The 26638-nt window shown below is 44.7% G+C and overlaps 2 protein-coding genes across 4 annotated transcripts; one reads left to right on the top strand and one right to left on the bottom strand.

Moving 5' to 3' along the window:
* Nucleotides 1-15048, top strand: STKLD1 (serine/threonine kinase like domain containing 1). 2 transcript variants are annotated; one of them, XM_072124699.1, is made up of 19 exons: nucleotides 2-501; nucleotides 615-701; nucleotides 945-989; nucleotides 1870-1944; nucleotides 2314-2418; nucleotides 3060-3130; nucleotides 4095-4213; nucleotides 7833-7945; nucleotides 8021-8181; nucleotides 8380-8510; nucleotides 9252-9335; nucleotides 9561-9677; nucleotides 10017-10157; nucleotides 10237-10365; nucleotides 11266-11394; nucleotides 11662-11790; nucleotides 12047-12187; nucleotides 14524-14603; nucleotides 14935-15048. In XM_072124699.1, the coding sequence occupies exons 1-19, from the start codon at nucleotides 487-489 to the stop codon at nucleotides 14980-14982; spliced, it is 1920 nt and encodes a 639-aa protein (XP_071980800.1). In that variant the 5' UTR covers nucleotides 2-486; the 3' UTR covers nucleotides 14983-15048. The 2 variants fall into 2 exon arrangements, with proteins under 2 accessions (XP_071980801.1, XP_071980800.1); XM_072124700.1 differs by lacking the exon at nucleotides 11662-11790 and having other exon boundaries at nucleotides 1-501.
* Nucleotides 15001-26024, bottom strand: REXO4 (REX4 homolog, 3'-5' exonuclease). Of its 2 annotated transcripts, XM_072124701.1 has the most exons (10): nucleotides 25853-26024; nucleotides 24303-24540; nucleotides 23781-23991; nucleotides 19607-19914; nucleotides 19121-19273; nucleotides 18506-18699; nucleotides 17939-18027; nucleotides 17322-17396; nucleotides 16911-16985; nucleotides 15001-16693 (listed from the first exon to the last, which is right to left on the bottom strand). In XM_072124701.1, exons 3-10 carry the CDS (start codon nucleotides 23964-23966, stop codon nucleotides 16529-16531), a joined length of 1245 nt encoding a protein of 414 aa, XP_071980802.1. In that variant the 5' UTR covers nucleotides 23967-23991; nucleotides 24303-24540; nucleotides 25853-26024; the 3' UTR covers nucleotides 15001-16528. The 2 variants fall into 2 exon arrangements, with proteins under 2 accessions (XP_071980802.1, XP_071980803.1); XM_072124702.1 differs by lacking the exons at nucleotides 24303-24540; nucleotides 25853-26024 and adding an exon at nucleotides 24157-24175.
* Between the last annotated feature and the right edge of the window lie 614 nt (nucleotides 26025-26638).

Genomic DNA, 26638 nt, shown 5'->3' with positions numbered 1-26638 from the left:
AGGGGGTCGTAGTACAGGAGAGAGGGATTACAAATTGGGCAGTAGTGACGCATAAGGGTATGTTAATAATAATAACAGTACAATGACCTATGGGGCAGTGATACAGGACACAGAGAAACCTCTCCCCCATATTTTGGAGGGTGACTTCCTCTCTAGAAGATTTACTTTAAATTTATAGAACTGTGATAAAAATGTCCCAAAGTCGTTAAAATACTCCGTGCATCTGGCATACATGTGACTGTGAGAGGCCAGTGTTCCGCCTTGTTTGTGGATTGTCCCTCCATGACCCCCGTACACCGAACAACACACATCCCAAAATGTCACATCGAGCGTTATGCAACTTCGTGGAAGCAGTGCCGTCCAATCATTTTGTGAGGGGGCGTGGCTGATGTCGTCTGTGGCTTTTGGCGCCTCGGCCCGTCTCCATAGTAACGGGTGGACGCTTGAACGGACGGGAGCCGGGAGGGCTCAAGCTTAAGGCGTAAGATGAATAAATACAAGGTAACAATCAGTTTCTATAATATGTCGGGAGAGGAGACCTGTTGCGTGTAAATAATGGCTTCTATGTATATAGATCATCTATTTCCTGAATATTACGTGGTCTGTGCTTGCAGGTCTTGGAGGAATGGGGTGCTGGAGCTTTTGGGGTGACCTATCTTGTGGAAGAGTCAGGAGGGGGAAGGAAGTTTGCTGTGAAAAAGGTAAGAATGGAGAATGGCAATTGTGATTTATAACCGGTGGCTTGCCAGTTACTGCAGAACTCCAACTCCCAGCATGGCTTGATAGATGCAGTCTATAAGGACATGCTGGTAGTTGTAGTTTGGCAGTATCAGGGGAGATCTAAGCTGTAGATGGTGGCTTTATACTAGTGATAATACTGTGAATACCTCTACGTGACAGTGACGCCTTGTTACCTGAGTAATCAATAGGATTTGTGTTTATAGGTGGAGTGTATGGACGAACGAGAGGGAAATCTCACCCTGGAGGAGGTAATTATACAAGGACCATGAGGACATCGTCATTTATCACCACAGTAATTTAAAGGACATCTACCACCAGGATGAAGGATTGTAAACCAAGCACTCTGACGAACTGGTGTGTAGGGGGAACATTTACAATTTACAATCCTTCATCCTGGTCATAGATGTCCTTTAACAATAGTCTAACAGCAATCTAACATATAATTCACTCTTCTTAACTATAAAGTGCACCAAGGAGGATCTACAAAACATATGCAAATCCATGAAGACCCGCTATAGGATCACTGACTGTACAGGCGGTCCCCTACTTAAGAACATCCGACCCCTAGTTACAAACGGACCTTTAGATTTTGGTTACAACAAACAGCTATGACTGTTATCAATGGTGTCTGTAGTTAAGATTTATTGTTAATCCTGGTTCTTATGACAACCCGACATTTTTAAAAATCCATTTGTCACAGAGACCGAAAAAAGTACTGAAAAATTTGGCTGGGGTTACAATTATAAAATATACAATTCCGACTTGCATACAAATTCAACTTAAGAACACACCTACAGAACCTATCATGTACGTAATCCGGGGACTGCCTGTACTGGAGTCTGATTAATAAAATAAATTGCTAATTCCCCTTTTTGTCCCATTAACACTCTTTTTTCACACACCTTTCAAAATCCAATCACCTTTCCTTCTTCCCTTTTAAAATGATGCGTTGCTTTTCAATTTCATGATTTCCATCATGGATTTCACAATTTCCGTGGAAATTGGTCAAGTGAAAACCAAAAAAAACTCTATCATGTCTGTAAATTTTGCTTTGAATCAGATTTTCAGGTGTTGGATAGCCCTTACTTTAATATTAAGTGTATAATTTTATCTCATCCTATGGTACAGGCTATGTCATTGCTGGAGCTGCAGCACCCCCATATATGTCAGTATAAGGAGTTCTTCATGGTCTGGGATAACAAGGTATGTAAATGTATTGTATATGTCACTCTGATAATTCGCTCCACTATGTAATAAACGAAAGGGGCTACTAAGAATTTCTCTTACGGGTGACCTATCCTTACAACTGGCCATCAATATCACAACATTGCAGGTCCAACACCTGGATTCTGCAACCATTATCTGTTTAATTCGCCTTATTTGTTCACACGTGGCGTTTACATTGCGTTTTGAAATGCAATACAACATCTGAGGAGCGGAGATTTACCTAATTACATTGCTGTTAACATTTGGGTTTACCCCATGGAAAACACTATCCATAGTCTATTGGTAACCAATGCACATCATGAGGGATAACCAGAACATGACACATGATGATGATTCTCATTTTAGATCTCATCACTCTTCTTCTGCCTGGTGATGGATTACTGTGACGGGGGGAACCTGGAGCGGATGGTGCAGGAAAACCGACAACAGGGGACGATTATAAATGAAAAGGTAAAATCGGATATAATATAAGATGTGAGATCCTGACTGGTTCCACTGGAGGAGCTGAACATTGTAATGTGGCAGTCCCACAGAGATAAATACTGGAACACTGTTACATTCCTCCAGGGTGATAGGGGAGCATGTTCTTGTGAACAGTATGGGTCTCATGTATCATCTATCGGTCAGACACGTCTCACCAGGGGCGTAACATAGAGAGGCAGGGCCCCATAACAGGCTTCTGATTGGGGCCCCCTTCCCGCTTAAAAGAAATATACATATTTGTATACTCGTTTTTTTATACGAGTTACAATCACACATTTATTATTCATACAGTGCCATATACTAAGGCACAGCATATATACACACATACAGTATATACATCAAAGATACGGCATATATACATAACATATATATTATATACATATTAATCTGTACAATGTGCAGCATAATATTTTTATAAAGGTGCACATCCTCCATTCTTTAGTGTGTCAGGTAGGATGATGGGGCCCCATAACAGCTGCTATGGTTGCTACCACTGTAGTTACGCCCCTGCGTCTCACCCAAACTTGGTAGAACGCTATTACTGACTTTATGTTCTATATGTGACCAATGTATTGTCATACAAACTTTGCTTTATTTTTCTATGACAGATCATTCAGAGATTTCTTGGTCAGATTATCGATGCTTTAAATTATATCCACAAAAAGAGCATCTCCCACAGGTACGGCCTGAATCTTTTGTTCAGTGTTTCAGTACACCATGAGTCCTGAGGGATCACCTCCACCCTATAAATGGATTATATGCTGCTTTAAGGAACACCTGTCACCTATTCTGACATGGGGTTATCCCATAATAGACACTTCTCCCCCATTTGCAGGATAAGGTTGATGCCACACATGGCGTTTTGAACATGTTTTCGGGCCGTTTTTTAAGCAGTCCATCTGAAAACGCATCCGTTTTTGACAGGTTTAACCAATTACCTTAATTGAAACTGGTCAAAAAATGGATGCGTTTTCAAAAAACATGTGCGCTTTCAAAAAACGGACCAAAAAATGCTTAAAAACGGACCAAAAATGGGTCCAAAACTCCATGCGTGGCATCACCCTTAGGAATAGATTACAGACCACAGGGGGTCTGATTACTAGGTACCCCTGCCATTGAGATAAAAGGGTTCGGAACAGTATCATCAAAATTGGGCAACAGTTCTCTATTCACTTCTGTGGAGCTGCCAGGACGGTGATGATTTACATCCCCATAGAAGTGACGTGTCAGATTGCTAAGGGGCCAACTCCGGGGACGCCCACATATCAGCAAACAAAGGGACTGAGATCTCATAGATCCTGAATCCCAGAAATGAGACCCCCAGCAATCTTACACTTATCACCTGTCACGTGAGATCTTCTTTACTAGATTTTCTGCATATACTGTACATTATGAGAAGTTGTTGCCTAATAACAGGTTCTATAATTGGATTCTCTACACCCTGTAACGGGTCCTCCACCTGTGTCAGAGGATCATGACCGCGGAGAATGACCATGTAAGTGGTGAGAATGGACTCTCGTGGGTCCTACATATACACATAATGTGACCTCACCCTTCGTCATATCTTTTTGGGGTACACAGACGTCATATAGGGGGGTCTCTGTCTCCAGTGGTTTATGTAAATATGTTTTCTTTTGTCATAGAAACCTCAAGCCAAGTAACGTCCTCTGGAAACGGGATGGAGATTTCTTTCTGATCAGTGACTTTCTTCCTCAGACACTGGCAACAGATGAAATGAAGATGAAGATAAGGGTGGACCCCGGTAACAAGGCTACAAAAACATGGCTCCCACCGCCCCAGGCTCTTCTCCTGGGCAGACAATTTCTATTGGTGATCTATCTTTAGACTAGGTCATCAATAACAGATGTTAGGAGCCCCCCCACCCTACTAACCAAATAGTTGTTTTACAGTGTAGCAGCTAGAAGCTCAGCGCCACTCACTGTGTAGAGGTCGTGCAGGGTTACTGCAGTTTATTTTCATTCAAGCTATTTATAGTCAGTAGGATTGTAACATGCAATAGAGGGGTCTATTCTAGTATCCAAATATAGAACACTTTATTATTTGACTGTGCTGAGCACGCACATGTATGGGGGTCATGAGAAATAGATTTTGGCCAAAGAAGTTTAAAACTAACAGCTATCTAATGCACATGGCCGGCCTTAAAGGGGGTTTCTGGGGCCCTGTAACTTTTGTATGCAGCTCTATCCAGTTTACAACGTAAAAAGTCCAGCTCACCTCCCTCTGATCCTGGTGCAAAGGAGCCATATTCCGAGAACCTCCAGTCCACACAAATCTTTCAGAAAAGCATCCAGCACTCATAGGGTCCAATGGATATGCAGCTTTATTCCATTAAATAAAGTTTGACTGTTATCTCTGCACCAATGTATGTTCTATGGATTTTAATGGAATAAAGCTGCATATCGATTGGACCCTATGAGTGCTGGATGCTTTTCTGAAAGCTCTATCCGGTGTATTGTGCCAGTGATGTCCAAGAAATGTTATTTATTCTTTATGATATAGCGCCATCATATTCTGTAACTTTACAAATCATAGGGGACACGTACAAATATATTACATTACAGAGTACAGTCATATGGAACTATAGGAGGGAGGGCCCTGATCACAAGAGCTTACGGTCTATAAGGATGATGGGGTGACACAAGAGCTTACAGTCTATGAGGATGATGGGGTGACACAAGAGCTTACAGTCTATGAGGATGAGGGGGTGACACAAGAGCTTACTGTCTATGAGGATGAGGGGGTGACACAAGAGCTTACAGACTATGAGGATGAGGGGGTGACACAAGAGCTTACAGTCTATGAGGATGAGGGGTGACACAAGAGCTTACAGTCTATGAGGATGAGGGGGTGACACAAGAGCTTACAGTCTATGAGGATGAGGGGGTGACACAAGAGCTTACAGTCTATGAGGATGAGGGGGTGACACAAGAGCTTACAGTCTATGAGGATGAGGGGGTGACACAAGAGCTTACAGTCTATGAGGATGAGGGGGGGACACAAGAGCTTACAGTCTATGAGGATGAGGGGGGGACACAAGAGTTTACAGTCTATGAGGATGAGGGGGTGACACAAGAGTTTACAGTCTATGAGGATGAGGGGGTGACACAGGAGCTTACAGTCTATGAGGATGAGGGGGTGACACAAGAGCTTACAGTCTATGAGGATGAGGAGGTGACACAAGAGCTTACAGTCTATGAGGATGAGGGGGTGACACAAGAGCTTACAGTCTATGACAGTGGTGGCGAACCTATGGCACTGGTGCCAGAGGCGGCACTCGGAGCCCTCTCTGTGGGCACCCAGGCCATCACCCCAGAATGAAGTTCAGCAGACAGGACTCAAAGAATCTTCCTACAATGATAGGCAAATGTGCCCTCCTCCTATCAACTGTGTTGGTGCCTTTAGAAGGCTGAACGATTTAAAGTTGTCAAAGAAAAAGGGGAAATAAATTACTGCTTTAATTGCTGTGTTGGCACTTTGCAATAAATAAGTGGCTTTTGGTTGAAGTTTGGGCACTCAGGCTCTAAAAGGTTCGCCATCACTGGTCTATGAGGATGAGGGGTGACACAAGAGCTTACAGTCTATGAGGATGAGGGGGTGACACAAGAGCTTACAGTCTATGAGGATGAGGGGGTGACACAAGAGCTTACAGTCTATGAGGATGAGGGGGTGACACAAGAGCTTACAGTCTATGAGGATGAGGGGGGGACACAAGAGCTTACAGTCTATGAGGATGAGGGGGGGACACAAGAGCTTACAGTCTATGAGGATGAGGGGGTGACACAAGAGCTTACAGTCTATGAGGATGAGGGGAGTGACACAAGAGCTTACAGTCTATGAGGATGAGGGGGTGACACAAGAGCTTACAGTCTATGAGGATGAGGGGGTGACACAAGAGCTTACAGTCTATGAGGAGGTGACACAAGAGCTTACAGTCTATGAGGATGAGGGGGTGACACAAGAGCTTACAGTCTATGAGGATGAGGGGGTGACACAAGAGCTTACAGTCTATGAGGATGAGGGGGTGACACAAGAGCTTACAGTATATGAGGATGAGGGGGTGACACAAGAGCTTACAGTCTATGAGGATGAGGGGGTGACACAAGAGCTTACAGTCTATGAGGATGAGGGGGTGACACAAGAGCTTACAGTCTATGAGGATGAGGGGGTGACACAAGAGCTTACAGTCTATGAGGATGAGGGGGTGACACAAGAGCTTACAGTCTATGAGGATGAGGGGGTGACACAAGAGCTTACAGTCTATGAGGATGAGGGGGTGACACAAGAGCTTGCAGTCTATGAGGATGAGGGGGTGACACAAGAGCTTACAGTCTATGAGGAGGTGACACAAGAGCTTACAGTCTATGAGGATGAGGGGGTGACACAAGAGCTTACAGTCTATGAGGATGAGGGGGTGACACAAGAGCTTACAGTCTATGAGGAGGAGGTGGTGACACAAGAGCTGACAGTCTATGAGGATGAGGGGGTGACACAAGAGCTTACAGTCTATGAGGATGAGGGGGTGACACAAGAGCTTACAGTCTATGAGGAGGTGACACAAGAGCTTACAGTCTATGAGGAGGAGGTGGTGACACAAGAGCTGACAGTCTATGAGGATGAGGGGGTGACACAAGAGCTTACAGTCTATGAGGATGAGGGGGTGACACAAGAGCTTACAGTCTATGAGGATGAGGGGGTGACACAAGAGCTTACAGTCTATGAGGAGGTGACACAAGAGCTTACAGTCTATGAGGATGAGGGGGTGACACAAGAGCTTACAGTCTATGAGGATGAGGGGGTGACACAAGAGCTTACAGTCTATGAGGATGAGGGGGTGACACAAGAGCTTACAGTCTATGAGGATGAGGGGGTGACACAAGAGCTTACAGTCTATGAGGAGGAGGTGGTGACACAAGAGCTTACAGTCTATGAGGATGAGGGGGTGACACAAGAGCTTACAGTCTATGAGGATGAGGGGGTGACACAAGAGCTTACAGTCTATGAGGATGAGGGGTGACACAAGAGCTTACAGTCTATGAGGATGAGGGGGTGACACAAGAGCTTACAGTCTATGAGGAGGAGGTGGTGACACAAGAGCTTACAGTCTATGAGGATGAGGGGGTGACACAAGAGCTTACATTCTATGAGGATGAGGGGGTGACACAAGAGCTTACAGTCTATGAGGATGAGGGGGTGACACAAGAGCTACCAGTCAATGAAGATGAGGGGGTGACACAAGAGAAATTAGAGCTGGTATAATAGGGAACAGTATAAAATAATTTAATAAATAAAAATTCTGCATATAAAACAGAGGCACATGTGAAGCCACAGTGAAAAATCTATTAATTCTGCATGACCCGCAGAAAGAAAAATATTCATGGCACCAGAATCCCAGGAACTTCTGTATTCGGACAAGTCAGACATCTGGTCTGTTGGGTGCATGGTACTGGACATGATGACCACATCCATGAAGACGGTAAGTTATGGCAGATCTCTGACTATAGTCCAATATCTATAAGTTATTGTAATGATGACTTGCATCCCTGTGTAGGACACTCAGATCACCGGGATCCTGGAGAACGTTAAGGGGGACCCATTGTGCTTACAAAGGACTTTAGAGGAAATTCAGGACAAAGTTGGTTACTCGGAGGAGCTATACCAGCTGCTGCCATGGATGCTAAAGATTCATCCTAAGGAGAGACCCTCTACTAGGTGGGTGTCTGTATGAGAATATGTGGGAGTGCATCATACAGTAATGCTAAGGGAACACTCCAGGTACAACTGGGATACTTTGTGGTGTCCAGGAAGAGCATGATGTCTGATCTGCCCCCTCATGCCCTGCACTCAGCATGGCACTGTTTTGCTGGCGTCCCAAACATTTGCATCACTATTCCATTTTCTCCCCAATAGTGACTTGCTCCGTGAGCCTTATGTCCTGAAGTGCTTGGCTTTGATTGGTTCACCCCTATCAGGCTTGAAGAAGACGCTGCCCCCTGGTGTCTTGGAGGAGTGTAACGATAGCAGTATAGATAACATAATCGGTAAGAAGGATGGGGTATCAATTCCCTTCTTGAGGTGAGATGGGGCACTTGCTGAGGAAGCCCCACCCATGATGCACTTGCTGTGTTATTAGTATAAATCCAAATACATGTATTCACCATGGAACATGAGAACAACACTCAAACCAACCAGAAAAAGTTCCAAAAAAGTATTCAAAAGTAGATAAATTTTATTGTAAAGAAAATCTAAAAACAGCATGTATATACATACAAAAAGATGGACTACTGTGCCCAGGCGGAGTCCACCCCAGCACTAGACAACGTGGCCTGAAGCCGTATATAATATTTTACACAGTGGCAATTATAAATAGAAGTAAATAAATAGACAATGGATACATAAGGGCATGAATTATAAAGTACTCATAAAGTGCATACATGCATCAAATTGTCCTCACCCATAGTGCGAATAAGCCCCACGCTGACCCCGACGCACGTTTCAGCTGTCAAGCCTTCATCTGGGGGTGAAGGAGTTTTTTTTAGAGGCACTTACCGGTATCTTCCTTAGGATAAAAATCATTGGAGTATAATGATGGTTAAAAGAATTGGGAACAACAACTACCCCTAAGTGTCCCATATAAATGTAATAGATATGGGAATCCATGGCACATGGTCTTGGGGCTCCCAGAGGGGACACCTTTATCTCCTGTATCTCCTGACAAAAATGAATTGAAAACCCCTTTTAATGATCTTATAAATTGAGATTGACCTTGTATCATTTTGCAGAAATCATGAAGAGTTACACAGAATTTGAGGACGCGCAGTTATTGGCACTGAAGCACCTGAATAACTATGATCCTGACAGAGATGGTAAATTATGGGGGTCTCCTCTATTGGGGGGGGGGGGGGAGGGGGGTCTGAAAATTAAGCAGTTAGAAGCATCTCAAATTCCACAATGGAGAGGAGTGTAGATATATCTGTGATGTATGTACAGCTGCAATCATTCCAGTGACTATGGACCATATGGCGCCGCTTTCTGGGGTCCCAGGCTCCTCTAATATTTTAGTAAAACTATCAAGGTCTTTCCTGGCACAGGGCTTTTGGACATAGGAGACACCATACAGCTCGTCTCCCTTGCTATGAGGACACACAAAGACTCCTTCAAGATACAATGTGAGGGCGGCCGAGTACTGCACAGCCTTATATCACAAGGTAAGTGGATCCGGTAATCTCTGGCCTACATCTGCGTCCATTAGATGTCACATAAAGATCCACGGTGTCTAATGCTTTTCATTCGAAGAATAGAAATGGAGCTTCATGCGGTCCTACCGCTGCATTGTCCATATAATACCGCCATACAGTAACATTTCTATACATTCTAATAATAATACTGTGTGTAAGTAATCTCATGGAGATGCTGGGTTATGCAAACCCTCCGAGGGCTGGAGAGGACGCACCATTATACCCTGCCGAAGTTCTGGGGGATGTAACAGATACCTGGGGGTCTGGCTCTCTGTTATCCACAGGTGAATGTCCTGTCTTTATTTTCAGCACTGGAAAAAGATGATAATGAGGAGAACTTATCCCGGGAAGATCTGGTCTTGACCCTGGTGGAGGCAGCGAGGGGCTATCCCCAAAGAGAAGAACTAATAGCAGTAATCCTCAGTGTGATGATGATGATTTCTGTTAGTGGTAAGATCTATATATTTCATATCTATCTTATATCTATTTATCTTATATCTTATATATATGTTATATCCATCTTTCCAAGAGGCGGCAGCAGAGACGTTGAGGAGATCAGGATTCCTCTGGGATCTGGTCAGAGTCCTGGAGAGATCTCTGGAGAGCAGAGACATGTGTCAGTCCTGCTGCGCCCTGATATGGTCCTTGGCTATGACTGGTAGGTGGCATACACATTACAGGTGGTCCCCGGGTTATGTACCTGATAGGTTCTTTGGGTTTGTATTTGAGGTGAATTTGTATGTAAATTGGGCAATGGTAACTCCTGTGACAATTGGATTTTCAAAATTTTGTGGGAACAAGGATTATCAAAAAAAGCTTTATTACAGACACCTTACAGCTGATCATTGCAGCCTGGGACTAAAGTAAAGCATCCAGAGCAGGAAGAGAGGTCCGTCTGTAACTAGGGGTTGTCTGTAAGTCGGGTGTCCTTAAGTCGGGACCACCTGTATATATAAATTTAGATATAACACAAGGACTATTACACTACACACCCTCGGCCTGCGCCCCTCTCATATGAGACAGGCAGAGAGAACATATACAAGTAATGTCACTGACACATGGGAGCGAGTGCAGGAAGCAGAGGAGAGGCCGCAGCAGTGACCGCACAGGAAACACAGGACAGGTACATAACATGCAGAGAAACCCACAACTTCTCATTTAAAGGGATCATTCAACATTTGGGGGAAAAAATGAAACCCGCTGCGGATTTCACAAAGTAATAGAATCACCAACACTCGCTCTCCTATCCCTGCCGATCCAGCATGGACTCTCTGGCCCAGATATGTCATTGTGTCTTTGGAGCTTGCATATGTAGTCATGAAGCATTTGCGCCACATTTGTCGCGGGTGCATTTTGTCTGCAAACTGTGCACCTACAAGGGCATTAGATAACCTGTAGTTAGTGTTCTAGATCAGACCTTATTACTTAAAGGAATAGTCTGGAGAAAACGTATTGGTAGGAGGGGCTTATAGGCGGACCGTGACTCCGTCTCTCCTAGGACAATATGAGGGTTGTGACCCCACACCTGTCTAACCCCTTTATTTTATGGCTGTCACAGAGAACCAGACAGAAGCGCGGTGCCTGAACAACGCTGTGTCAGTCATCTGCGATCTGCTCAAGAAATACCCCGCTGACGGAGGGCTGGTGGAATCGACCTGCACTTCCCTCTGGATACTCGGGATGAAAGGTGGGGATACAAATATTATATCAGACAAGTGGTTATGTTTTATGATGCTTTACATGCAATTCTAGACACTATAACCCCTTAAAAGGGCATTAACACATATGGAGCATGGAGCCCCTCAGGCTCATTTGCATACAGTCATTCATCCTGGTGGTAGATGCCCTTTAGTGCCTCCTAACAAAACAGTCACCTAGAAATACTGTGATGTTCAGTGATTGTATAGGAAATACCACCGTCCCACATACTCATCTCTATGTTCTGTATTTTCAGGCCACATAGCAGCAGAACAGACCGAAGCTGTAACATTGCTCCTCATGGAGGCCTTACAGGCACATGCACAGCGCCCCCTTCTGTCTAAGAATATATGCTCAGCACTGACTGGCTTGGTGGTAAATTCAGGTATATCACACTTTCACTAAAAAAAAAAAACTTCATGTGATTAGAAAAGTTTTCTATGAGAAACAGCGCCACTGATGTCCAATGGCTGTGACTGGCAGTGCAACTCTTTATCATTTACATTAATGCAGCTGCAGTACCACACACAACCTTCAGACAAGATGTGGCGCTGTTACTGAAAATAAGCAGCCAGGTATCATATACCCACAAGTGCCAGCAGGGATTTTTTTGCTTTTGACTGATCTTGTTCCTTTTTCAGAGTTGGCTGCTTGTCGTGTGCTTGTGCCTGTGACGGGGATCAGCGGCCTCTCTCTAATTAAAGAACTTTACCGATTACACGCAGATGACCCCGAAATTGTGGAGAACCTGTGCCTGCTGCTCAGTGAGATGGCTCAATATGGTGAGGAGGAAGAGCGGATAAATGTATAAGGGGATTAACAAGTCATCTGATATAGCGCCACCCTGACACTGCCGCCCCAGGGATGTAAACATTACTAAACCCCTCTCAGCTTGTCCTTAAAGGGCAGAGGAAATCAATGCTGTATATTTAAAGGGAACCTGTCAGCAGTGAGTCCATGCCGACTGCAGAGCGATGTGTATGATTACATACTGCTGTGTATGTTGTTAGTAGCAGCAGGACTGTGAAATATGGATTTATATTCCAGGATTGTAGCTTCTCTAGGTGCATTGGGGTGTGTCCTTACCCTGCTGTGCTCTTATCTCTATGTGGTAAAGCGCTCTGCAGCCCTCCCCTCTGCTTTGAGCGACTGCTGTAATATCCAACCAGATGCCTGGGAGATCTGAGAATAGTCTCGTGTTGCACTGCATTTAACTCAGAGTTGTAGGGCCGCCGCAGGGGAAAGCAGGTGCCTGTTCTGGTGATCACGGGGGAGAGAGGGGTGTCTAGAATCCCACTCCTACACAAGGAGAATCTGCAGATTACATTCAGCTTATTCCTTTGAATCCTGGAGATAATTAAAGGGAATCTACCATCAAAATCCATCATGATAATCCAGGGACACTTACTCATAGATCCAGTCATCGTAAGTGTGATAATCTTCTTATATTTGTTATCCATGGCCTCCTTCCTTCTAATATCTACTTTTATAATTATGGTAACGAGCCTGAGGGGTTACCCTAGCTCCTCTGTGATCTGGCTTTACTGGCTGCTACACTGTCTTCCCCCTCCCTCTTCCTGCTCACTGCACAATTGCCCCAATATATTTAATATGGAGCCATTCAGGAGCCAGAAGAGTCGGCTCCTCCTAGTGAGTGGAGCCTAATGAGCCAGCTCAGTAAGAAGAGCCGGAATTCCCATCACTAGATGCTACAAGCTTGGATTTGGTAACAACAACCCCAGGAGCCCATCAGGCTCATTAGCATAATATAAAAGGCCATTTATAACAAATATAAGAAGATTAGCACACTCTTGGTGCCTGGATCTATGAGGAACTGTCCCTGGTTTAGCATGATGGATTTCTTTATGGAAGGACAGATAGGACATCACTTTTAGATCAGTAGGGATCTAATATCTTAAAATGCAGCATACAGTTCAGGTTCACTGCAGTAACACCCCTGATCACAGGACTTACAACACATCTCCATAGAAGTTATTAGGGCTGAATGCCCTTTACTGTCAGGATCGGTGGGACCTGCAGTCATCATAAAGTTCTGGCCTTTTTAAAGCAATAATCAATCCCTTTATTAGTACCATTTTATAGTTGCATTCCGATGACAGCACACGGCCACATTTAGACATCAGTTTTGTTTTTGCGTATATGCATTGCTCTATTGATAGTAAAGGGAATAGCGGAGTACAGCAGCTCTGCCATCACTAGAGCGTGAGCCTTAGCGCTCCATTCATTCTCTACTGATGGCACAGCTGCTGTTTCCGTTGCCTTTCCTTCCATTCATTGAGGACATCATCAATTTTTTTGGGCTGTTCACTTTAAGAGTAGTCAGTCTCTCCATTAGCAACTTTTGAAAGTTTCCTAATACCGAGATTGTTAGGTGACTCAGCTAGAAGTTTCTAGCACAAGTCACATTGGGACTATGCACTGTGATCAGTCTTGGAAAATAAGACATGGGGGTTATCCAGAGACTGTATGGCTGCTTTCTACCAAAGAGTGCCTCGCCTGGGCATGGTTTGTGCCGGTATTGCAGTCCAGTTGTATAGAAATTAACGGAGTTTAGTTGTAATACCACACACTACCCATAGTCAGCTGTGGAGCCGTTTATGTAACACAGCAGCCATGTTTTTTTATAACCCCAGAAATCCCATTTAGTGCATATTATGATTATATTGGGCACATGTTTGATAGTTTTTCAGCTGCCACTTTTCCAAGTTTCCTGAAGTTGTCTACTTAATCATTCCAATGTATCCTAAGTTTTTCCCTGCTGAGTTACCCGTTTAATCTCACTTTTGGAACTTTTTAGTCCCAAATAGAAGCTTACCAAACGTAAGTCTGGGTCTAGCGTGCTTTGTTTTTGCGATTTATTAGGCGCAAGAATGGGACAATTCCAAGCCCAGAAGTCACACAAACATCTGGGCTGCAAAGATAAATCCGGCCACTGCACCAAATCCTGGAGGTAGCTCACTTTGATACGCTGCTTGATTCTGCGCCTACAATGTCGTAAACTGCTAAAAATCACACACAAAAAAAAAAAAGAAAAAGGAAGCAATAGGAGTGATACACGTCCCCCCTATGTGATTATCTATTCCATGTTTCTCCACAGGCAGCGCACGTCCAGAACTGTTATTACAACACATCGATCAGCTGATGTCCGACATCAAAGAGCGCTACGACTCCCTGGAGGTATAAAGGGGCATAACCTGAGCCTGTTCTCCAACTTTTCAGTGGTGACGATTTAACGCCTGATTAGTCTTAAATTATGATGATTTAGTGTGGTTTTCTCCAATCACATCTCAAGCTTCAAATGGTAAACAGACACCGGAGCTCTCACGCCAAATGCAGCTTTAGATGCGACTTGAGAAAATCTAGCTCCGTCTAATGTTAAAGCTGGGCAAACATTCAACACTTCTATGGGAGGGCTAGGAGCACCTGCTTGATTATTCTGAGGTTAGGGTCAAGGTCATTCTAGGTCCAGTCCCCCCCCACACCCTGATCAATCTGCTTCTCATTTCAGGAGATCACAACCCTGGCAGATGCTGTACTTACAAGACTGAACAGTTAACGTAATAAGACGAGCAACTTCCACAAGTTTATTCTTTTATTAGAACCTTAAAGATGGAGACATGTTCTTTCTTTGCAAGTAAAATTCATCTGATGAGTCCTGAAGCAAGCACCTCAATAATGTCAAAGGGGTCCCAGCTCTGGGTGCCACCATCATGAGCCACAAAGTTGTGGATCCATTGAAGGCGATCTCACACTGGTGGGAAATGTCATCACTTTATTCTCATAATCGGTAGAAATCCTAAAAACTGGATCTATACCAATCATAAGGAGGACTTGTTACAGCGGCTACTTTACTGTGTACACAGGACCCGGCTGTGCAGGAAATCCATGAAAGGGCCCATTACATTTCATTAGTTATGTGACTCTTCCATCCGTTCCACCATTGAAACTTCCCAGCAATAATAAAGGGATAGATATCCTTTTGATGTGCCTAAAATGACATTTGCTGGAATACCCCTTTAAGTAAGGTATATTGTGGAAGAACACAAATGTTCCCATAGTGACACTTGCACACATAAATATTCTTATATACCATCTCCTACTAAAAATAACACCTCTTCTGCTTAAAAATAAGCAAGTTTTTTTTTTTATACAGTCATTTTAAAATTTCATAGAAGCTGGCATGTTTGTCCCCCTACCAAACCAATAAAAAGTATGACTTAGTATTACAAAATATATTGTAGTCACAGCAGCTGCCACTAGGGGGCACAGTGTTATCACCCATAGCTTTGTAGCAATACTATAACCATAAGATTTGTATAAATCTCCACTAGATTGCAGCAGGTTAGTGTCAGGTAAGTATAGGGTAACCAACCTGCTGCAATTTACCGCAGGGTAACAGGCACACCGATCCCTGGTGGCAATGACTACAAAAGCTGAACAGCAAATGCATTACAGAAATTTTCAGATTTTTGGAGAACACACTTATTGGGGGAGGGCCCAGGGGGAATTTTGCAGAGAGAAAGAATGATGAAGTCATGTATTCTGTACATATGACGGCTGAGGATAGAATTGGCATCAGAGGTCAAGTGTCATGTATTCAGATGTGACACTGACACCAGTGATAGACCGAAAGTGACTATGCCATAGTGCATGTGAATGTCGAGCCTAATGAGAGAGGAGAACAAGAAGACAACTAGGATGGGCAGGCTCTTAGATGTGGTAGAGGAGGATTTCTCAAAATCTCATTTGTTAAAAGGAACACTCCAGTCAAAGCCAATTCATTGAATTATACATTGTATTCCTAGAACCTAGGGTCATGCTCCGGCCGTCAGGCCCTGCACAAGGTATAATTCAATGCACCAGCTGTGACTGGAGGGTTCCTTTAAGGATCAAGCAGTTTCCCTCTCCTTGTATTCTCCCCCGACAGATCTGATGATGAATGAAAAGTGCTCTGCTCCTTCGTACGAAGGCGATACACCACTGACACCAAGCGGAGGTCAACACAATGACCTTATAGGTCACAAGATGTATGAGAAGTGGCCTAGTTGCGGTAGGACTCCGCTCCTCTACAGTTTGTTTGGTTAGAAAGTAAGGCACAGTCATCACAGCATGAACCTGCCCACGGAGGCAGTTTTTGAGGATGATGGTGGTAGCTGCTTTCCTTTTGGGGGTTCCTTCTTATCACGGCTATATTTTTCTTTGATGGCAGCTTCCCAATTCTTTTTCTCCATGGTGTATAACCTCATGGCAGCCTGAGCATCCTGGACCTACGAGAGTAAAGAGCAGTCACATCAACATTCAATGGTTAACTAACAAAGCTGGACATTTGTCCTTGAAGGAGAACTCTACTTATTCAGGTTACAGATGGATAGGGACACTGGCTATGTTATATCAGGGAGGCAGTGAGGATGACCATTGCAGGTAATATGGCATATAATAAGGCCACACAGTGTTCCCCCTGGGCAATGGGGACTTGGTACCTACCGAGCTATGTTCACCCGTCTGTACTTTCACATGGAGGATACTTTCACACAGCAGCTTCAGGGATGGACGTCCGCCCTGCAGAGAGAAAGCACAAGTTTTTTAGCTTATACATTCAGTTTTGTCAAAGGGAAACCATGCTAAAATAACAATGCATCAGCTGTGGAATCACAAGTGACATCCTAGAGACATGTGCAGGTCCCAGTGGTGGCTGCATGAAAATGTCTGAAACTATATTGAAAAGTCAGTGTGACATGTCAGAAGTGGTGACCATAAAACTTATCCTTTAGTTTGCTTTTACACGTGTCTGATCATGTGACATGTCCACCCTATGACACGGAGAGCAGAATTAGGCGCACAGACTGGGATTTGAGCATTCAGATTTCAGCTCCAACAAGTTATATGTGATCTTACCTTGACCTTCTGTCTGAAGAATTTGTACTTCTGAGTATCTCTTATTGCCTTCTTGGGATGATCCAAGAACAAAATCTAAAAAGAGACAAGACTATAAGCCACAACTCATCATTTCCACCATAGTCGGTCTTTTGCTAGAAGATTACCCTTTTACTTTATCTGCATTACTGTACTATTACACTGTGGACCGAGCTGTGTTATTTTCAGCTCTTCTTAATAAGCTAACTTGCAGGGGGCACGAGTTGGACGCCACGGATTTGACCAACACTAAGGCTATATTCACACTGCCAAATGGGGGACGTATATATGGTCGATATACGTCCCCCATAGACGGCAATGGGCGCACAGCACCCTGCCGAAGCGGTAAAAGATAGGACATGTCCTATCCTCTCTCGGAATATGGAGCCTTGCGCCATTCCTCTATGGAGAGGGGCGGGGGTGAGCAGCGCTTACCCCCACCTCTCCTGGGCGCCGCTGTGTGCCCGCCATGCTACTGTACGGCGGGCAACGGCAGCGTGAATGCGCCCTAAGTGTAAGTCATCAGTATAATAGTGCACTCTCTGACAGCCATTTACCATGAGAAATCTTCGTATGTAGATGCACGGATCACTACCTACCTTCAGATCATTGTGTAAGGCATGGCCGACCAGGATGCGCCCTTTAAGGATCTCAGCTACTTCATGCTGAACAACCTTGAAGTCCTCTCCTAAAATGACATAATATAGTTAACAGAGGAAATCTTAAAGAGGACCTGTCACCCTTAAAAACGGCACGAGGAGCTGCTTACTAAAGTAAGCAGCTCCTAGTGCTAAAACAGATGCAACAGTCTTACAATGATAGGTAACAAACACTGCTGCTCTGTACAACAGAAACGCCGGAGCATTCTCAAATTGGTCCGGCGTATTCATGAGGGGGCGGTTCGAGGCGCTGCCTCTTCCCCAGAACCCCCGCTCACTCCATAGGTCAGCGCTGACTGCCGTGCGCCATGCAGCAGTCACCACCCCTAATCCCGTCCCCTTCATGAATACGCCGGACCACTTTGAGAGTGTAACACTGCTGCGTCTGTTTTAGCACTAGGATCCGCTTACTTTAGAAACAGCTCCTAGTGCCGTTTTTGAGGGCGACAGGTCCTCTAAGATCCAAATATTGTCCTAATAATCTAGGTGTAATCCGGCAGTCCTCACCGTTCCTAATATTCTCCGGCCTGATTCCACTCACTGCCGTCCTGTAGTCAGTAACTTTTTCTGTGGGTTTAACAAACTTATCGTACACGCACTTTCCAAATCGATTGACAATGGACACTCGAGCCAAGATGCTTTCTTCTCCCTCAGGTCCAACACCCACCATCTCACAATCCATGGCAACAATCTTTGTGAGTCTGAAGCATAAAATCTGTGTCAATCCTGTTTGATCTGAGAGAGGACAGGGAAAAGGAACCAGCACACTGGGCACAAAAGCTGCCATTGCTGAAAATATCTGATTAACTGGAGCTGGGTCCTCTAGTCCCTAGATTGATAGATTAGCAGACTGGGCAGGCACCCGGCAGCTACACCCATCTCTATTAGTAGTGGAGCCTGTACTCTAGTATCTATGGAAGTCCAACTCCTTCAAGAAAATAGCCGAGTGTTCCCGATCAGGCAGCTCTCTCTACTTCTAAATTTCTTTTGTTTATTTTAAATCAGATATTTCTTTATTTATTTTTCACTTTTATGAACACAAGACTGCCTAGCGCCTCTCCCCCTGTGGTGCCAGGCCAGACCTAATCATTCATGTACATGTCATTTTGGATTCGTACTCACCCCTCAAACGCCTTGTCCTTTACGAGAACTTTGTCCACAGAATCTGACCCATTCACAGGCAATCCCTGCATCTGCCGGGCAATTGATCCAGCTTCTGGACCCAATGCGGACTCAATGTCATCAGGATCCACATCATCGAACCAGAGGTCTACTCTGGGAAAAAAAAAAAAAAAAATCACAATTAACAATATCCTGTCATCAAGTTGTTCATATAACATCAATCGCTTAACGACTTTCCTAGTAAAAACAATTCACAGTCCCAGGCCCCCAGTGAGCACAAGAAGGGGGCCTGCAAGTAAACTGCACTACATAGGTGACATTAATACAGTCAGCAAGCTGTGAGCTGTAGTGGTGACTATAATGGTTGTCACTCACCTTTCCCAGGACTAGATACTAAACAAATATAGATTATTACAGGACTATCCTGGTTTAGGATTATACACAGCAGGTATATACCCTATATGAGGTACTGTATACGGTACTTACTTTGGAGGCTCCAGTACGGTTTCCTCACTGGGCTTCTTTTTAGAGTCCACGACAGGTTTTTCACCGTCTTCAGGTAATTTTCTCTTCTTTTTCTCTTTCCTCTGTAGTTTGTTTGTAGTTTCAGTCTCTTTTACCGTTTTTTTCTTTGGATTCTCTTTCACATGGCCGTTGATTTTCGGGCCAGCAGTTTTAGGTTTGGGCTCAGGTGTTTCCTTCCCATTTACTTTTTCTTCTTTTTTCACATTCTTGTGTTTTTTTGTGGAACTGGTTGCAGCGGAGACTGGGAGAGAGCTCTCTGCTTTCAGCAACTAAGAGAGTGACACAGAGACATATTAATCAAAAGTACCCTGAGGAGGCAGCTTTCATACACAAATTACACCCCACTATACACATCTCATACAGGGGAGGGAGACTTTGGTCCACCATTTTGCAGCCTGGGGAGAACCAGAAGGAAGGGGGGATTCTTAAGACAGAGGGCAGAATAATATTATGTGTGTCAAAGTTTTGGAAAATTCATTTTGATTGATTTTTACCAAACCATGAATAATAAAAAAAAAATCTACCATAAAATTCCATCATGATAAACTTACACTACATTCACATGGTCGTACACAGGACCCATATATGGCCGACGTATATACACAATATATACACTTCTCCCATAGACGGCAATTGGCGCACAGCACATTTGTGGCGCGGTACCGTTGCGTACCCGGGAGAAGGATAGGACATGTCCTATTTTCCCCCCGGAATACGACCCCGTACCTGAAATACTGAAAGGACTGTGGATTTGGTAAGCCAAACTTCCCACTTCTCAATTTCCTTGTTCCTCTGTGGCAGAGGAGCTTCACTGCTGAGCATGTATATAAAGTGCAGTCACTTATCTCAATCAAATGCCAAGAAAAGGGGTGCACAACCCACACCTACCGGCAGATGCAGCATGTCAAGCAATAAGTTGTGCACTTCTATAACGGATGGCAGCGAGTGGAGGTGAGATGCCATCTCCAGCTGCTCCACTCTATGTTCTGATCCATGGTTGTATGCGTCAGGGTGAGGACAGCGAGCAGAGCAGCCACAGGAGAGGACCCAGGGGTGGTAAGTACTTGTCAGCTGTAGTGTACTGCTGGCACAATTCTGCATACAGCCAGCACAGGACAAAGAAGAAGCAGCAGTGTGATACAGGACGGAGGAGTCAGGAAAGGAGAAGATTTATTTACTATTTGTCTACCTTGGGGTCTCCAATATTGAAAGTTTTATACTCTCTGCTCCAGGGGTCACTTGTAGTAGTAATTTTATGGTTTAGGGGTCTCCAGTGTTGGTCGTTTTTTGCCCTGGGGGTTTCCAGTATTTATCTGCTATGGGATTTCCAGTATTATTTGTAAAATCTGCATGCTGTGAATGCAGTATTTGGTTGCTGGGGTGGTATTTACTGCTGGACTGTGGAATTTATCATTTTGTGCTGTACTGTGATTGTTGGCGATTCTTGGGTGCAGTATGACAATGCAGCCCCTAGACCAGTGGTGGCGAACCTATGGCATTGGTGCCAGAGGCGGCACTCGGAGCCCTCTCTGTGGGCACCCAGGCATCACCACAGCACCTACAGAATCTTCCTACAATGATAGACAAATTTTCCCTCCTCCTTTCAACTGGGTTGGTATCTTTAGGAGGCTGAATGAATGAAAATTGTCAAAGAACAAGGAGAAATAAATTACTGCTTTTATTGCTGTGCTGGCACTTTACAATAAATAAGTGGCTTTTGGTTGAAGTTTGTGCACTCAGGCTCTAAAAGGTTCGCCATCACTGCCCTAGACCAATAAATATTGTTCACCTTTGGCCTAAATCGTTAGATCAGGAATAGAAAAATGTAAAGGTTTCATATTTTATTATACGTGTGAGGAAGTGGTCCATTATATCACGACCCCTGGTGTAACACTGGTTGTCCATCATCTCATTCACATCTATCAGAATGACTGAGATCCAGTTCCATGTAAGCAATAGACCAGTGATGGGCAACCTTTTGAGCTTGGCGTGTCACCTTTAGGAAAAACCTAATTTTGTAATAACATGTCCAGCAGCGGCCTCCCTTTTCTACTAAAATACCCAGCAGCGGCCTCCCTTTTCTACTAAAATACCCAGCAGCGGCCTCCCTTTTCTACTAAAATACCCAGCAGCGGCCTCCCTTTTCTACTAAAATACCCAGCAGCGGCCTCCCTTTTCTACTAAAATACCCAGCAGCGGCCTCCCTTTTCTACTAAAATACCCAGCAGCGGCCTCCCTTTTCTACTAAAATACCCAGCAGCGGCCTCCCTTTTCTACTAAAATACCCAGCAGCGGCCTCCCTTTTCTACTAAAATACCCAGCAGCGGCCTCCCTTTTCTACTAAAATACCCAGCAGCGGCCTCCCTTTTCTACTAAAATACCCAGCAGCGGCCTCCCTTTTCTACTAAAATACCCAGCAGCGGCCTCCCTTTTCTACTAAAATACCCAGCAGCGGCCTCCCTTTTCTACTAAAATACCCAGCAGCGGCCTCCCTTTTCTACTAAAATACCCAGCAGCGGCCTCCCTTTTCTACTAAAATACCCAGCAGCGGCCTCCCTTTTCTACTAAAATACCCAGCAGCGGCCTCCCTTTTCTACTAAAATACCCAGCAGCGGCCTCCCTTTTCTACTAAAATACCCAGCAGCGGCCTCCCTTTTCTACTAAAATACCCAGCAGCGGCCTCCCTTTTCTACTAAAATACCCAGCAGCGGCCTCCCTTTTCTACTAAAATACCCAGCAGCGGCCTCCCTTTTCTACTAAAATACCCAGCAGCGGCCTCCCTTTTCTACTAAAATACCCAGCAGCGGCCTCCCTTTTCTACTAAAATACCCAGCAGCGGCCTCCCTTTTCTACTAAAATACCCAGCAGCGGCCTCCCTTTTCTACTAAAATACCCAGCAGCGGCCTCCCTTTTCTACTAAAATACCCAGCAGCGGCCTCCCTTTTCTACTAAAATACCCAGCAGCGGCCTCCCTTTTCTACTAAAATACCCAGCAGCGGCCTCCCTTTTCTACTAAAATACCCAGCAGCGGCCTCCCTTTTCTACTAAAATACCCAGCAGCGGCCTCCCTTTTCTACTAAAATACCCAGCAGCGGCCTCCCTTTTCTACTAAAATACCCAGCAGCGGCCTCCCTTTTCTACTAAAATACCCAGCAGCGGCCTCCCTTTTCTACTAAAATACCCGCAGCGGCCTCCCTTTTCTACTAAAATACCCGCAGCGGCCTCCCTTTTCTACTAAAATACCCGCAGCGGCCTCCCTTTTCTACTAAAATACCCGCAGCGGCCTCCCTTTACTACTAAAATACCCGCAGCGGCCTCCCTTTACTACTAAAATACCCGCAGCGGCCTCCCTTTACTACTAAAATACCCGCAGCGGCCTCCCTTTACTACTAAAATACCCGCAGCGGCCTCCCTTTACTACTAAAATACCCGCAGCGGCCTCCCTTTACTACTAAAATACCCGCAGCGGCCTCCCTTTACTACTAAAATACCCGCAGCGGCCTCCCTTTAAATATAATATAATAATAAACTTACATACTTACCCAATGATGTCTTCTTCCCTGTAGCTTTACTGCAGGTCTGACGATAATGGCGGCTCCTCCAGGTTGCACCGTGCGCCTCGGGTCACGTGACTGACGTGACCTGACGTCAGGTCGCCTCAGTCACGTGACGCGCAGCGCGCATTGCAGCCTGGAGGAGCCGGAGGAGTTGCAGAAGGTGGGCAGACCAACACGGCGCCGGACAGGTAAGCAGGGGGCAGAAACACAGGGACGGGGGCGGGACATTAACACAGGGGCAGCACATTACACAGGGACATTAACACAGGGGGAGCACATTACACAGGGACAGAAACACAAGGACAGGGGCGGTACATTAACATAGGGGTAGCACATTACACTGGGGCAGCACATTACACAGGGAGGGGGGCGGACAGCGGGCGCTGGGCGGCCGCGTGTCAGCAAAAATGACTACGCGTGTCAGTGCTGACACGCGTGTCATAGGTTCGCCATCACTGCAATAGACGCTGATGCTGGAGGTGACATGGGTGTACTACTCACTAGGACCTCTGTGCTTGTGATCGTAGTCCTACATCAGCCTTGGTCTGTACACAATACTCCACCATATACACACTTACTGCCTGTAACGCTTTCCAGTTAGATGAGAACTCCTGGGGGATCTTGGGGGGCAGCACAGGGGGCCCATTCTTCTTTTCAACGTTCTTAGAAGCTTTTTTCCAGAATTCCTTCTTCTTTTTCTTGCTTTGGTTGTTGTTCTTCGCAGCTGAAGATGCTTTGCCCTTCATCTCCACAGCCTTTGCCATCTCTGCTGATCCGTCATTGATGGGTCTGGAAAAGGAAACATTAGATACCATTAATGGGCGCTATAGCGTCGCTATGTACAAGGAAGATAGAATATACCGGACCAGCGCAGGCGCCATCATGTGACATCCATCATTACATGACAGACTATGTGCCCTGTCCTAAAAAATGTGACCCCCCACCTCTACTTACTCTCATCCCCCCAATATTCAACATCCCCCCTTTAAAAAATGAAAGCTCAAAGTGAAGGAGAGGAGAACCCACTGACACCCTGTATAGCTGATATAATATAATAGTAGCAGGGCCCCCGCACTCCTCCATGCTGCACACATACTTACATATGACATGCCTCAGCTCATGGACAGTCTCCCAGGCGAACACGAAGCATGCTTACACCGGAAGCCGCCACACAATCCGCTCCGGCCTGAAACTGCCGCAGCAATTTTGGTTCCTGTCGGGGAGAGGTGCGCGCATGCGCGGAGGTTGAGTGGCGCTGGCGTTCTTTGACATGCGCGCTGGGGTGTTTCACTGCGCCGGGGTGCGCCCTCTGCTGCTCATAGTGAGTATAACCAGACACTGCGGAAGAGAATGAGAGTGTAAGGTATATATAGGAATACAACTAGTATAATATACCATTACAGCTGGTATATAGGAATACTGCTGGTATAATATACCATTACAGCTGGTATATAGGAATACTGCTGGTATAATATACCATTACAGCTGGTATATAGGAATACTGCTGGTATAATATACCATTACAGCTGGTATATAGGAATATTGCTGGTATAATATACCATTACAGCTGGTATATAGGAATACTGCTGGTATATCGGAATACTGTTGGTATAATATACCATTACAGCTGGTATACAGGAATACTGAGGGTATATAGGAATACTGTTGGTATAATATACCATTACAGCTGGTATACAGGAATACTGAGGGTATATAGGAATACTGCTGGTATAATATACCATTACAGCTGGTATACAGGAATATTGCGGGTATATAGGAATACTGCTGGTACAATATACCATTACAGCAGGTATATGGGAATACTGCTGGTATAATGTACCATTACTGCTGGTATATAGGAATACTGCTGGTATAATGTACCATTACAGCTGGTAAAAAGGAATAAAGTTGGCAAACTATGCAGTTACTGCTGATAAATATAGGTATAGCTGGTATAATATACAGAAACAGAAAATTCGGAGCAGCACAGCAATCCTGGTGGGTGCAAAGGTATATTTGATGCAAATGCTATATTATACAGTTACAGCGGGTTTATAGGGGCACAGCTGGTATAATATACAGATACTGCAGTTATATAGGGCTATACCTGGTATATAGGAACACAGCTGATATATAGAGTTATAAATAGCAGCCCTGATTTATTCATTGCTCTCATAGCTCAGCCTGTTTCTGGGATAGGATAGACACACCAGTATATATAGGAATATAGAAGAGGGTCAGTTCTGATTGTGGCCCTGGACTGGTATTATAACAGTCACCCACTCATAGATGGCGCAGTGACATGAAGCATACATTAACTTTTATGGTGCAGGGGCTCAATGCTTGAGGATTGGAATAAAAACTAAATAATGCACTTGGTGCAATGGTTGCAGGCTTGTGGTTCCACGCCTATAGCCGTCACACAGTGTAATGTTTTCTAAGGGGGTCTCATATTTTGTCTATGCAGTGACCATACAGGTCCCTCAGAGCCCTAATGGTATATAGAAAGAAAGAAAGTTGTTCTGCCACACCCCAAACCCGTCCAGGGGCACCCACAAATATCTGGTTCCCCTGCCCACTTCTTTGCAGATTAGTGTAAACCCCACATTTTCATATGCTGGACAAGTAGGGGGGACACCCATGACTTCACCCGAAGTTGAGAACCGTCCAGCTAAATCTGGGACCTTTGGGTGTCATTTTTGTCTATCATTCTTGCAAGTTACTGGAACACAAATCTCTGGACTCTGGAATTGACGTTAATATTTATTCAAGTAGAGGTCTTCAATAGTTTATATGTGGGAATGCAAATGTGTGGATAGTTCTGAAGGGTCCGTAGTCCACCAGGATGTGAGAGTAGAGGACAGAACCTGTGGATATGGAAAAAGTCTGGGTGAGCTTGTGGAAAAAACAAAACCAATGTTATGATGGTTTATTACACCCCAACACATCCCAAAACAAACCCAGGAATGGGGCAAGGAGACTCTTGGCGCCTTGAAGAGGAGTCATGGGCTGGTTCATATAGTTCACAGGGAAGGGTAATGGGCCACCATAAGGCGGCTGGGGTCTCCTCATGTATAGAAGTTGTTACCCTCCCTAATACTTGTACTCTTGACCTTGCATACAAACATATGGATGGGGACTGTGAGTCCTAAATAGGGGAACTGTACAGTCACACGATGTGCTGGACCTTAGTCTCTACAAGACCACATCAACCCAAGGGAACTCACAACTTGAAGAATCTTATGTACCAAGGACAATCACTGGTAAACACAAAAATCTGCAGGAAACATTCATTTTTGGTAAATGAAACGAATTGAACAAAATAAATATACATATAACATTTCAGTAAAAAGAAATAATGACATTCTGGCCTCACCCTTCATCTGAAATCTGAGATGTCTCCAGTATGTTTAATATATAGTAGACACTTGCATTT

Source organism: Engystomops pustulosus, chromosome 9, assembly GCF_040894005.1.
Source record: "Engystomops pustulosus chromosome 9, aEngPut4.maternal, whole genome shotgun sequence".
In the NCBI taxonomy this organism is placed as follows: domain Eukaryota; kingdom Metazoa; phylum Chordata; class Amphibia; order Anura; family Leptodactylidae; genus Engystomops; species Engystomops pustulosus.
This window is presented reverse-complemented; position numbering and strand designations above follow the sequence as displayed.

What these genes read in the sequence shown, in the direction of transcription:
- STKLD1 (XM_072124699.1), top strand. An exon ending in GGAAGTTTGCTGTGAAAAAG is followed by an intron (nt 702 to 944) that starts GTAAGAATGGAG and finishes TTGTGTTTATAG; the next exon opens with GTGGAGTGTATGGACGAACG. An exon ending in TCATGGTCTGGGATAACAAG is followed by an intron (nt 1,945 to 2,313) that starts GTATGTAAATGT and finishes TTCTCATTTTAG; the next exon opens with ATCTCATCACTCTTCTTCTG.
- REXO4 (XM_072124701.1), bottom strand. Translation starts at nt 23,966, where the DNA reads ATGGCAAAGGCTGTGGAGATGAAGGGCAAAGCATCTTCAGCTGCGAAG. An exon ending in ACTGGAAAGCGTTACAGGCA is followed by an intron (nt 19,915 to 23,780) that starts GTAAGTGTGTAT and finishes TCACTCTCTTAG; the next exon opens with TTGCTGAAAGCAGAGAGCTC. An exon ending in AGACGGGTGAACATAGCTCG is followed by an intron (nt 16,694 to 16,910) that starts GTAGGTACCAAG and finishes TTACTCTCGTAG; the next exon opens with GTCCAGGATGCTCAGGCTGC.